At 38.9% G+C, this 14,288-nt stretch overlaps 1 protein-coding gene across 9 annotated transcripts in view; it reads left to right on the forward strand.

The window, feature by feature from the left end:
- Positions 1–14,288, forward strand: part of zfyve26 (zinc finger, FYVE domain containing 26) — a 104,146-nt gene that overhangs the window by 65,171 nt on the left and 24,687 nt on the right. For all 9 annotated transcript variants that reach the window (XM_043697941.2, XM_087989996.1, XM_087989999.1 and 6 more), the window contains exons 28-33: positions 3,207–3,373; positions 6,150–6,286; positions 7,792–7,820; positions 7,915–8,051; positions 11,417–11,637; positions 13,639–13,786. In XM_043697941.2, coding sequence (XP_043553876.2) covers positions 3,207–3,373; positions 6,150–6,286; positions 7,792–7,820; positions 7,915–8,051; positions 11,417–11,637; positions 13,639–13,786 — 839 coding nt within the window. The remainder of the gene's footprint in view (positions 1–3,206; positions 3,374–6,149; positions 6,287–7,791; positions 7,821–7,914; positions 8,052–11,416; positions 11,638–13,638; positions 13,787–14,288) is intronic.

Here is a 14,288-nt window from a genome sequence, read left to right on the forward strand (position 1 = left end):
GTATTACAGTTGAACAAAGGGGACTATGGAGCTATGAGGGAGGAGCTGGCCAAAGGAGCTGGTTCAATACCCTAGCAGGGATGGCAGTGGAACAACAATGGCAGGTATTTCTGGATATAATGCAGAAGGTGCAGGATCAGCTCATTCCAAAGAGGAAGAAAGATCCTAAGGGAAAGCAGGGGCGGCCGTGGCTGACGAGGGAAGTTAAGGACTGTATAAAGATAAAAGAGAAGTATAGCATAGCAAAGATGAGCGGGAAGCCGGAGGACTGGGAAACTTTTAAAGAGCAACAGAGGATAACTAAAAAGGCAATACGTAGAGAAAAAATGAGGTACGAAGGCAAACTGGGCCAAACATATAAAGGAGAATAGTAAAATCTTTTTTAGGTGTGTGATAAGAAAAAAAAATTAAGACTAATATTGGGCCCTTGAAGACTAATGGGTGAATTTATTATGGGGAACAAGTAGATGGCAGAAGAGTTGAATAGGTACTTTGGATCTGTCTTCACTGGGGAAGACACAAGCAATCACCCAGATGTAATAGTGGCTGAAGGACCTAGGGTAATGTGTGAACTGAAGGGAGTTCATATTAGGCAGGAAATGGTATTGGATAGACTGTTAAGTCTGAAGGCTAATAAGTCTCCCAGGACCTGATGGTCTGCACTCCAGGGTACTTAAGGAATCGGTTCTAGAAATCATGGATGTACTGGTAATCATTTTCCAATGTTCTATAGATTCAAGATCAGTTCCTGCGGATTGGATGGTGGTTAATGTTGTCCCACTTTTCAAGAAAAGAGGGAGAGAGAAAACGGAATTATAGACTGGTTAGCCTGACGTCAGTGGTGGGAAAGATGCTGGAGTCGATTATAAAAGATGAAATTACGACTCATTTGGATAGCAGTAACAGGATAGGTCAGCATGGGTTTACGAAGGGGAAATCGTGCTTGACTAATCTTCATGAATTTTTTGAGGATGTAACTATGAAGATGGACAAGGGATAGCCAGTGGATGTAGTGTACCTGGATTTTCAGAAAGCGTTTGATAAAGTCCCATGTAGAAGATTAGTGAGCAAAATTAGGGCACATGGTATTAGGGCAAAATACTGACTTGGATTGAAAATTGGCTGGCTGACAGGAAGCAGTGTAATGATAAACTGGTCCCTTTCGGAATGGCAGGCGGTGACCAGTGGGGTACCACAAGGTTCGGTGCTGGGACCGGAGCTGTTTGCAGTATACATTGATGATATAGATGAAGGCATTAAAAGTAATATTAGCAAATCTGTTGATGACACAAAGCTGGGTGGGAAGGTGAAATGTGAGGAGGATGTTATGAGAATACAGGGTGACTTGGACAGGCTAGGTGAGTGGACGGATGTATGGCAGATGCAGATTAATATGGATAAATGTGTGGTTATCCACTTTGGTGGCAAGAACAGGAAGGCAGATTACTATCTAAATGGAGTCAAGTTAGGTAAAGGAGAAATACAATGAGATCTAGGTGTTCTTGTACATCAGTCAGTGAAAGAGAGTGTGCAGGTACAGCAGGCAGTGAAGAAAGCTAATAGCATGCTGGCCTTCATAACAAGACAAATTGAGTATAGGAGCAAAGAGGTCCTTCTGCAGCTGTACAGGGCCCTGATGAGACCGCACCTGGAATATTGTGTGCAGTTTTGGTCTCCAAATTTGAGGAAGGACATTCTGGCTATTGAGTGTGTGCATAGGTTCACAAGGTCAGTTCCCAGAATGGCGGGACTATCATATGTTGAAAGATTTGAGCGACTGGGCTTGTATGCACTTGAGTTTAGAAGGATGAGAGGGGATCTGATTGATACGTGTAAGATTATTAAAGGATTGGACACTCTGGAGGCAGGAAGCATGTTTCTGCTGATGAATGAGTCCAGAACCAGAGGAGACAGTTTAAAAATAAGGCATAGACCATTTAGAACAGAGTTGAGGAGAAATTTCTTCACCTGGAGAGTGGTGGCTGTATGGAATGCTCTGCCCCAGAACGCAGTGGAGAACAAGTCTCTGGATACTTTAAAAAAGGAGATGGATAGTGCTCTTAAAATAGTGGAATCAAGGGTAATGGGGATAAGGCAGGAACAGGATATTGATTGTGGATGATCAGCCATGATTATAATGAATGGTGATGTTGGCTCGAAGGGCCAAGTGGTCTACTCCTGCACCTATTGTCTATTCAATTACACCATGCCAGGGGCGGCATGGTAGTGCAGTGGTTAGCACTGCTGCCTCACAGTACCAGGTATCTGGGTTCGATTCCAGCCTCGATGACTGTCAGTGTGGAGTTTGCACATTCTCCCCAAGTCTGCATGGGTTTCCTCCCACAATCCAAAGTTGAGCATGTTAGGTGAACTGGCCATGCCTTCAACTGCCCGTACTGTTCAGGAATGTGTAGTTTGGGTGCATTACTCGGGTTAAATGTAGGGCAATGGGTCTGGGTGGATTAGTCTTCGGAGGGTCGATGTGGACTTTTCGGGCTGAAGGGCCTGTTCCCACGTTAAGGATTCTAATTCTAATTCTAAAACATTCTAATTCGTACTCCTACCAACATATTATGTTAGATATTTTGGGTAATGTAAATCAGAGCAGACAAAATTCAAGTAAATAAGTAATAAATTTGTATTTAATACCGAATCAGGGAGGGAATAATTATGGATTTCTAATGATGGAATTGAAAGAATACATTCATCAGGTTAATATTCGCTTTTGGAAAAACAATCAAGTTGTTGAGCCTATTTCTGAGAGTGAAGAAAACAAAGAAATTAAGAAAGTTTTCAAACTTGGAATACTTAATATAATTGGAAAAACATCATGGTTTATGCTGCCTGAGTATTTGTGTGTTTACATTTACAAGAAAGGAGTACAACATTGGTACCAATATTAACCATTTTGGCATTCGTCCTAAGATCAGAATGGTACTTGAGAACTGGCATTTAAACATTTGAACTCTGATCTCATGGGTGAAATAAGTGTTCAAAAGTGTTAGATTATTAGTTTGTTTGAAATGCATGTGCAGACAAATGGTAATTTTGAGACCTGAATTTTCAAAGTTGGTCAGTGCATCCAGTTTTGTGAAGGTAAAACTTAACTTCTACTCTTAAACTGCATTACTCACTGCACATAATTTTAAATTGAATGATTCAGTTGATTTTTGTTCAGTGATAAATCAGTGTAATCTATGTTGCAGGTAACTCCTCTCTCCAAGGACCAACTACCCCTCGAGAAGGATCTCTTCGAACGTCAAAATCAATTGGTGAATTTCTTCCTCCAGAAATCCCACCTGCTAAGAAAGACTGGATCCCGGATGATAAGGCATTGTTTTGCATGGTCTGTGGGAAGGAAAGGTTCACCATGGTAAGGGAAAATATCAGCTAAAGCTGTTTTAAATTTTGAACTTTTTATTTATTATTCTCTTTCGGTGATTTCAGTGAATTTACAGAATAAAATTTTTCACCAGACACTTTGTCCTGTAACTAACCTTTGTCAGTCACTGGTGGATTTTCACTTTCAAATTTACTGGACAGAATTATGGTAGATATTGAAAAGAAGTGCATCCATGTCCACAAGATTAGTAATATATTATCATTGATAGTGGAAGCACTATATACCATTCAAATTGTGGGCTTCTGGGTGCTTGCAAGTTGAGAATAGGTGTGCTGTGAATTATTTGCTCAATCCTTTCCATGTGGCTGGTTCTGGGGAAACAGTTATTCTTGTAACTTGAGTGGTGATAAACAACTGATCTCAGAACTTGTTTTCATAAACTATAGTGGAGGCAATTAGAAATGAGCTCTGCAGTGCTCTTCTGCCACTGCATCATGATTCTATTTTATTAGTGGCCTTGTATTACTGTAATTTTTTTTTTAGTTTTAAAGTGAAGACTGGGGCCCACAATTCACTGCCTCAGCAAGTAAAATAACACTGTTCCTGAACTGATATTATAAATGTCCACAGACCATTTGAAAAGGATAATTGGCCCAGACCCAATTGTTTGAACTGTATTTCTTTGTAAGTCTTATAGCTTTTGCATTAAAAGTGACTCCTTTGTTCATAGTGATCCTGTTTCAAAGGACTCCTCCTCAGAGACAGATAATGCAGCAGTTTAGCAAAACCAGGTGAAAAACACTAAAAATAATCACATTTGGACCAAATTGATCAATAACTGGAGGAATAATAAAATAAAATAGCTTCCAGAGAATGTGTGTGCCTAACTTTGGCTCCACTTCCACAAAACTGGTCAAAACAAGTTATTTAGAGTTCATGTTTTCGACCTGGATATTCATTCGGTGTATGTTAAGTTCATACAGTTAACAGCCACTGTTTGCTGGATAACTATTATTCTCTCAAATTGAAAATGCCAAGCAGCAATATGTTTATTGGAAGCAGATTTCAGTTGAAAGAAATGAAGGGAAGAGTTTATAACTGAGTAACAAATTTTAGTCTAGTGGTTTTGAGAGATGGCTGCAAAACCTTCCACTAATGTTATTTTGCTATTCGAATGGGATGAACGTCTGATGTGTTTTCATTTTATTTGTATTATTCCTGAGGAATATGTAGGTATATTTTGCACTTTGCATGGAATTTCATTCTGCCCTGTAGGTATGGGATTCCTGCTGCATATCCACGGACCTGTCTGAAAAATTGCAGCAGTTGGTGTGGCCTAAGATGGCTTCCTCCTGTTGCTCATCATTCCCTACATACTGCCGTAATGAGGCCCCTTCAGGACTGCTTTCCATTCACCAGCAACTTTGAGGCCAACTTGAGAAATTTAGGGATTGAAGAATGGGCATGAGTGCTGGGCACTTTCGGGATGAGAGAACCGCCAGCCAGTCAGATCCCTTGACACTCTGAAGGAGGGCTTCCTTCTCAATGAGGGGGTGGGATTCCCAAATGCAGCCAATCCACTTGCTGAGGCCATTACAAACCTTCAGGGCTGCCAGCATCAACTTAATCTGGCACCATGGGAAGTCCCTCCATCTGAAAAATCCTACCCCTTGAGCTTCTGTCAGTGAAGCTGCATTTGTAGGATAATGTTTGAGTGCCATTGATTCAGTTTGGTTCATTTAGGTAGTGACCTGCCTCCAGGAAATGGATTTTCCTGGGTTGCAAGCCTCAGAGTTTATTTTTTGCCTCCGAATTACAGTTAAAGATTCTGACATCTTGCAGTCGGTGCTTCAATCAGCAATGTTAATCTGGCAAAATGCAAGATGTTTGCAATAAAAAGCTGCACCATAGTAGGAATTTCATGTTCCCAGTTATAAAGTTTCAAATGTCTGTAGGTCTGTTTTATCAGAAAAATATCTTCATTTCCTTGACATCCATAATATTATGCTTGCTTACACAACATTAAACCTTAATACTTTCCTGAATGACTATGCTTTTCATTTCATCTATTTTAATGTTTCTTTCTGAGGCTCGATGGAATTGATTAAATTCTTGTTAACTGCTTTGCGCCTTCTGTTACATTAAAGGTGTAATAGAAATGCAAGTTGTTGTTAGGAATAGTCTCTGACCCACCTTCTTGGACCATGCCTCCTCTATTGTTAATGGTTTATCTCAACTTTTGTAAATGCAAATTCCGGACTTTTGATCTCTGTTGTCAGTAAAGGCAGCTTAACAACAAAAAGGTCCAAAGTTTGCAACTTCTAATCTATGTTGAGTTCTCCAACCTCTGTCAGGCATTGTTACTGTGACCTCAAGACCATAAAACCATGAAAGGGAAAGTCAGCCATGGATGACTGTTAATAATTATACGCCAACCACTATTAAAATGTGTATATGAAGGGAAGGATGTGCTACAATGATTCCCTAGTGGTTAGCACCATTGCCTCACAGCGCCAAGGACCCGGGTTCGATTCTAATCTCGGGCGACTGTCTGTATGGAGTTGCACGTTCTCCTTGTGTCTGCCTGGGTTTCCTCCAGGTGCTCCGGTTTTCTCCCACAATCACAAAAGATGTGCAGGTCAGGTGAATTGGCCATGCTAAGTTGCCCATAATGTTAAGTGCATCAGTCAGAGGGAAATGGGTTCGGGTGGGTTACTCTTCGGAGGGTCAGTGTGGACTTGTTGGGCTGAAGGGCCTGTTTCCACACTGTAGGGAATCTAATCTAATCTTTCATTTTTTTGGCTAGTTCAATCGACGGCATCACTGCAGGCGTTGTGGGCGAGTTGTTTGTCAGTCCTGTTCTACAAACAAAATGGTTGTTGAAAAGTGCAGAGAGAACCCAGCACGAGTTTGTGACCAATGTTACAGCTATTATCATGGGAAGTAAGTCTTTTCTCAGATGCAGTATGGATTTTGGATGTGGCTTTAGCAACTTGTCAAACAATTGTACTCTCCTTGCATGAAGTACACATGTGTTTCCCCTTTATTGATATTCTTGCAATTTATCCTGGAGCTGCAAATAAAAGGATCTCTTTTCAACAATACTCAATATGAAAGCTCAGTTAACTGGATGGCTGGTTTATGATGCAGAGTAATGCCAACAGTGTGGGTACAGTCTCTCACAGGCTGAGATTACCATGAAGGTATAGCCGACTCAACCTTTGCCTTCACTTGTGGCATTGTGACTCTTGGGTTGAGTTCACCATCCATCATCTCTTTAAATGATAAAGCCACCCTATGCTCCTCTGGGATGATGGCGACTTTACTCAATATGAGTAACGTTAGGGAGATATTTGTATTTACTTCTGAAGTGCTCTGAGGTCAACTGTATCTTGTTCTTTGTGAAAGCTTGGTGAAAATCTGTTCCAGCCCTACGTCTGAAAAATTCTATTGGATTGACAGTTTATTTTCCATGGAAGTAAGACCATGGGAATGCATTATTGCACTGTCTCTCCGATTAGTAAGAAATGGATTATATATATAAATTGACTTCTGTAAACGTTTTGGTGAAGAATTACTAACAAAAATAAAACTAATATTGCTCATTGTATTCATATTTCTTATTTTAAGCCTGTTACAATGCTTAGCTTTAGTGTTCCTGTTTATGGTTATTTAAAGATTTCAAAGTTAGGAGTGCCTGCTGCAATTAATGACTATCTTAGGTTAATGGTTCTCTAATGGTTTTGGTCGAAGGACCCATTTTCAAATGGGTTAATAAGTATTGATACCCCCCAGTCTAAATGAAAATAATACAAGTTTCTTACAGATTTACTTTTCGGAATAGAAGGCTGATCAATGAATCAGTTGAGGGACAGGAATGGAGTTTTTCCAGGCCTGCCTAATGTATGGTGAGCAGAAATGAGATTGGTGATCTGAACACATTCATCGTCTTGTCAGCCAAGAAGTAACCTTGCTGGTTCAGCAATGTCCCTGTAAAAGTATTTAGCGCATTATACCCCCTTTCTCTTCCTGGAGTGGGTCAAGCTCAGTGACTGTTATTGGTGACACTAATGTCATTTCTGGTATAACTAAAGAGCAAATCCACCCTTAAGGATGGTGGTCGCTATTCCTCTTGGAACAGTTGTTTGGTAACCCCCAGTAGAAACTAGTACATGCATACTTCCTCCAGAAACTGTGGTTGGATTTTTAAAAATGTATGGTATTCACTTTTTTTAAAAATGTGCACATTTTTCATGCTGCTCTTCTGTGAATTGAATCTATTCACAAAGTGAATGAGTAATTGGTCTATAAATTGCAGTGTACCATCTTAACTGCTTTGTTTAGAGAATAGTCTTGACATTTGTCAGTTCTGTTTACAATACCATATGTTTGTATCTTCTATTAATTAGTTTATAATTTTGTTCACTCTTTATTTTTATTTCCTATAGTGAAAATGTACAACTCGATCAAGGTGAAGGTGAGTAACTGGAACTTGATAGTTTGAGAAAAATTCTTCTTTGTTTTTCCCAGTTTTAGTTACTTACATGTATAATTCCATCTCTGTGCAATAGATCCCATAAATTGTGGTGATAGTGATTTGGATCTTACTGTAGCACTACAGATGCCGCGACAGTCAGAAGTACATTGGAACCTGACTCTGAATGAAGAAGACAATGAGAATGAACGTAGTGAGTTTTTCTATGAGCAGGTGAGAGATATAAAACTGTTGACTTGGTTTTGGAATCTCACCTGATGATGATATTATACAAATCACATCCCAGACTGAAAGCTGGCATGCTCAAGGTCATTTTTATTGTTTTTTTTTCTTATTTTGGTTTTAATGAGGTAGTCTGTCACTGAAATGCACAGTATTGAAGATTGGATTTTAACAGTAAAATGGAAGTTTATTAAGCAAAAGGATTAGGATAAATCAAAATATTTAAATATCACATGAACTTAGAGTCTGAAACTCTCAGTAATCTCATGAATTCTTTAAAGATCCAAAAGTACCCCTGAAAAACTCAGACCGGAGGGAGAATATCTCCTTGCCTATCATCTTTCTTGGCTAAATTTAACTGGAACTTCCCAGTCTGAAAAATTTAGAAGCGCCTTCCTGTAACACCTGAATTTAAACATCTTCAAAAACCTCTCCAAGGTTTTACCCAAATGCTAACGGTCTGGAACAATCCTTAAACTACTTACTTTAAGGTAATCTGTTTTTATTATCTTCTCCATCAATCATATTAATCTTCATCTAAGACTGCTGTAGAAATGCCATAGACTGAAACTAAAACTTTGCTTTAAGCCATGAATGTTATCTCTCTGCTTAAAGAACAAGAAGTCTGGAAGCTTCTAACCGAAACCTGTTTATCCTGTTCGGTCAAAACACACAGTCAATGTAAGCAAAAGCCTTTTAGTCGTTATCCCTCTTAAATCAATTTAAAAGAAATCGCTATGTCTACAGAAATACTTACAAAAAGTCATTAAACTCAGGGAGACTCGGGGGGGGGGGGAAAAAAAAACATATGCTGCTGATTCAAAAATCCAAACTGTAAGGATAAATGATGTTAAAATATATATAAATCTCACAACCTACTTCACATAACTTCCTTGTACTTTGTTGCAGGGGAACCTGATTGTTACAAAATCTGTTTTAGAGTATAGGAAAGGTTTAGAGGGATATGGGCCAAATGCTGGTAAATGGGACTACATGAATTTAGTATATCTGGTTGGCATGCTGGTGAGTTGGACCGAAGGGTCTGTTTCCATGCTGTACATCTCTATGACTGTATGACTCTAATAAAGACCTGAAATGCATTTTGCAACCATTTAAAATATACATTGCTTCAAAAGACACCAAAAAGGGAAAGACAGCTTGAATTTATATAGTGCCTTTATTAGGATATCACAGCACTAGGGAGGCAATGTCTCACTGGTATTATCACTGGACTGTTAATCCTAAGACCCAGATAACATTCTGGGGACCAGGGTTTGAATCCTGCCATGGCAGATGGTGGAGTTTGAGTTCAATACATATCTGGAATTAATAATGTAGTGATTACCATCAATCCATTGTCAATTGTCAGAAAATCTCATCTGGGTGACTAATGTCCTTCAGGGAAGGAAACTGCCATCCTTACCTGGTTTGGCCTACATGTGATTCCAGACCCACAGCAACGTGGTTGAGTTTTAACTGCCTTCTTGGTAATTCTGGGTGGGCAATAAATGCTGGCCTAGCCAGCTATGCCCTCATCCTGTGAATGAATAAAGAAGAAAAATTCCACAGCCTGTATAACAATAGTTTAACTCTGGCACCAAATGTAACTCTCAGTAAATGCTGTTTGTTTTATTCAACCGAGTTAAGGTGCACAATGTCATTGCGAGTAGACATTTGGATTTAAAAAGAACAATATTGCTGTATTTTCCCAGGTGTAACCTGTTATCAATCCTAAAACGTTGCAAATTCTTCAAAACAAAACAAGTGGTCTCTATCAACTGTCTTGCTTTAATGTTGCCACTGCTGATTAATTATGGCATGGCAGTGTTACTGTGAATATAGCCCCAGTAAGGAAATAATTGCTTGGAAACGACTTCTCTGTCATTTTATTCTATTGTTTTGCTTCCTATCTCAAAATGTTCTTGTTTGTGTTTCACAATGTGGCAGCAAAGGACAGTTAATGGACATGCATCACTTATTAAATAGTTTCAGCAAAATATTAACTTAAGGTTACGTCCCCTCGAGCCTGACATGCTGTAGTTTACTCCCATTATTTCTAGTTAGAATGAATCTGTATGTAATAAAGAAATTAAATACTTTGAGATGTAATCAACTAGCATCCTAGAGTTGTCAACAATGTGGTTCCACAAAGAGCAGTGGAATGTATGACCAGCTTGTTGATTGAGGGATAAGTAGTCTGTGGACACTGGGAGAATTCCCTGCTCTTTTCTCAAATGGCATTTTTAGATTATTGGTACTCACTTGGTCCATGGGTTTAATGGGTCATCTGAAAAAACAGATATTCCTAATAATGTAGCATTCATTCCTTTTTGCTGTGTAAATGTTAACTTACATCCACAAACATCTGACTTGAGCCATTAGATATAGGACCAGAAATAGGCTCTTCAGTACGTTGAGCCTGCTCTGTCATTCAGTGAGGTCATGGCCAATCCGATCATCCTCAACTACACTTTCCTTGCTTTTCCCATAACACTTGATTCCTTTATTTATTGAAAATCTGTCTCCCTCAATGACCCAACCTTCTCAGTCCTCTTTGAGGGAGGAAATTCCTCCTTATTTCTGTGTTATTTTGGCATTCACTTATTCTGCGATTATGTCGTTGAGTCTTGGACTCTCCCAGAAGGGGAGAAACCTTTCCACATCTACCCTATCAAGCTAAGAATCTTGCATGATTCAATAAGGTCACCTTTCATTCTTCTAAACTAAAAGGCCCAACTTAGTGCCTTCTCAAAGGAAAATCCCTCCATAACCAGGATCAGCCTAATGAACCTTCTCTGCATTGTCTGACCATTGAGCTAGCTGGTTCTCAAAAACATCGGACACAATTTGATGAAATTCTTAAATGACCTCTTCTGAGAAATAAAAATTTAATCATCTGTAAATTTCTGTGCATAATTATGTCAGTGTTTCCAAATCACTTGCTGGAGAAAGGCACTACTTTGAGCAGGGCTAAATTACTTATGACATAGACCAGGGTTCAACCTGAAGCATGTTCAGTTGGCATACCAGGCAATACACTACATGCATTCTGAAAGTACATGCACTTGGGGACACGATTACCCTAAAGTTTCCATTCCTGGTTAGCATTTGTGATCTCTATAGAAGCCCGAGAGTTCCTTTTGCATTTATTTATATTGTTATAAATTGTATTTTCCGGTATTTCTACATAGCAAGGGGGAAGGGAAGTGAAAGGCATGGCATTTTGAAAGCCACAATTCACCTCCTTGAAGCTTGGTTTGGAAGTTTTGCAAAAAAAAAATGCTTAGGAGGAGGAAAAAAAAATGCTTAGGAGGTGCAGTAAATGAAAATGTTAAAGGTGTTGTAATGTTTCACAGGCTCCAAGTGCTTCCTTGTGTATTGCCATCCTGAACCTGCACAGTAATAGTATGGAGTGTGGCCATCAGTTGATAGATCACTGCAGCAGACTGTCTCGCGCATTGACAAATCCAGAAGTGGATGCTTGCCTTTTAATAGATATCATAAAGCAACTTCTTTTCAGTGCTAAAATGATGTTTGTGAAAGCAGGAAGGAGCCAAGATCTGGCGCTTTGCGACAGGTGAGTAGCATTGATATTACGTTTCAAGATATGTTCTTGAGTAATAAAAGTGTGCCTTATTGATAGTTGATGCAGTGAATCTGCAGCATGCTGTGACTTAAACACAGTTGTTCATGCATCCACTTAACAGTTGCATGGTAACAGAGAACTTGACTATTGCTGGCTGACTAGATACGCTGTTAAAAGTTTTTCATCATGCATTCATCAGGAAAAACACAACTATAACAAATTTCACATCATCTCAGCAATTTAAACTGCAGGAGAAAGGGATGCTGATTGATAGGTAATTCTAACTGGTTGAGGCTTTGCAATGGAGAAAAAAAAGGAGAGCTATAGGCTGTCCAAGAGCCAGAAAATTACAAGTATTGGGATTGTTTACAATTTGGCATTCTTGCTCGTTTCCTAACGGGTAAAAGACAGAAATGTCACAGTTTTCAGCAACATTCACTTTTAGGTTTATTTTGCATATGAGGATATGAAGGTGCCCTCCCTTTCCCATGTGGCTCACTGAGTTAATTATGAGACATTGAATCATTTTTAACAGGGAACCCCACAACTGGATTTGTCCTCAACAAACACAGTATTGGGAGTAATAAAAGCAGAAAATACAGGAAACATTCAGGGTGATGACCTGTCATCAGATCCTCAACTTGAAACATTTCCTGTTTCACTATGAGTGCTGCCTCACCTGCTGAGTGTTTTCTGTTCTTATTTCGGATTTCCTGTGCTTCAGTATTTTGCTTGCATGTATTATTTGGCCACTCCCAGAAAAGCAAGACACAAAAATTGATAAGTTTTCCTTTTGATAGTTGTAGAATAGCCATTTATTGCAATATTATACGATCTCTGCTGCTGTCTGCTGCATCCTTTCCATCCTTAATCCATATCATTGCAGGCATCAAGGGAATAAGGTAAGGAGGTTGGTAGTGAATATCTTGTGTATTGGTGGTATTGAATCCTGTAACAAGCAAGCATCATAATGATTAGGTTTGTGCCCATTCTTGTCTCCTGTACTGTACTGTGCAAATGCAAATCTAACTTTTAGCATTTTGAGAATGTGGAGCACAGTACATTTTTCAATCCTTATACATTTGCTCCTTATCAACCCATGATATGCTCTCTGTGTTTCTAGATCAAATAGGAATCGGTTGAGTAATCAGAAACTCTGCTGACAGTAAATGTTTCTTGTTTATGTCCAAAACCAGTGGTGGTTGTTCTGGAAATGCTTCTAAATCCAGCTTCAGCAGCATTAGTTTTCTTGAATGTACTATGAACAAAACTTTTATTCTTGATATGGTTGAGAGTTGCAGCTCAGTTTTGTTTTAGCTTGACAGTCTTGTCTCACTTGGAAAAACAGCAAATAAGCCTTATGGAAGCATTACTTAGCCACAGGTAAAAATCACATTCAGTTTTGCATGAAGTCTAAGTTGCATGCTGCTTACGTTTTTGACAACAAAAGATAAATATTCACTTCAGTGATAACTGAATAAAATACAGCTGAAAGAAAAAGCTAGCGTTTGTATAATCCTTAAGCATTCTGTGATCTCAGAGTTCCATGAACAGTCAATAATGTTTGAAGTACAGTTGCTATTGTTTCTTGATGTAATCATTGTGACTCATTTCACAACTAGTTCATTGCTCTTGCAGCATTTTGGGTAACCCTGTGAGTTGTGACAATATTTTTATTTCAGCAACGTTTTGCAGTGATGTTAATACAGGCATATTGTGAACCCCAATACACATTGATCTTTTATTGTTGTACTGCATAACATAATCAGCTTGGAGAGTTGCAGGCAACAAGTCTCACATGTCCAGCATGGGGTCCCCAAAGAACTTGTCTGAGTTCTGGTCTATTTGCAAATGTGTTTTAAAATCTCTATAACATCTCTTTCTATGAGAATGTCTCCTGAAAGAAATAGAAATTAAACAAGACGTTCAATAAACTAATTTTTCTAGAAATATCTTTGAGATTAATTGTTTGCTTTCTATCACTTCATACAGCTATATCAGCAAGGTGGATGTAGTGAAGATTTTAGTTGCTGCTAACTACCAGGATGTGCCTTCTCTTGAACAAATCCTTAAGCCTGCAGCCATCACAAGACTGAGAAATAAACTTTTGGAAACTGAATACTATGCACTGGCTGTTGAGGTTTGCAAAGGCGTTTTTTTTTAAATGAAAGACTATTTTTTAGAAATACTTTTAGTATCTGACAAACATAATTGTGAAGATTTACAAGTACTTTATTGCAATGTTGTCTCCCTGTTACAAGGTTCTTGGAGTGATATTCAAAACTCCACATTTACTTATGGTGGAATCATACCACTGATCTATATTTCAACCGTGCCTTTGTTACGTTCACACTCAACATTTCTAATCACTCCTGGATGGTCTTTACATTCTAACCTCCTTAAACTTGAGGTCATCTAACCTCTGTGCCCTGGTCTTACTCAGACCAAAACTGTTCCTTATCATCCCCATAACTCTTTGATGTGCATTAACTTCCAGTCCAGAAGTGCCTCAGTTTTAAAATTCTTGACCTTGTTTTGAAATCCTTCACCTCTATATATCTAATATTTTTCAGGCCCACAGTCTTTCAAGATAATTGTGCTCATCTAACCCTTGCTTCTTGACTATCCTCAATTTTAGTTTT

The sequence above is a fragment of the Chiloscyllium plagiosum genome, unplaced genomic scaffold (assembly GCF_037043375.1).
Source record: "Chiloscyllium plagiosum isolate Xiang-an unplaced genomic scaffold, Cpla_swu_hap1 HiC_scaffold_8, whole genome shotgun sequence".
NCBI classification, from domain to species: Eukaryota; Metazoa; Chordata; class Chondrichthyes; order Orectolobiformes; family Hemiscylliidae; genus Chiloscyllium; species Chiloscyllium plagiosum.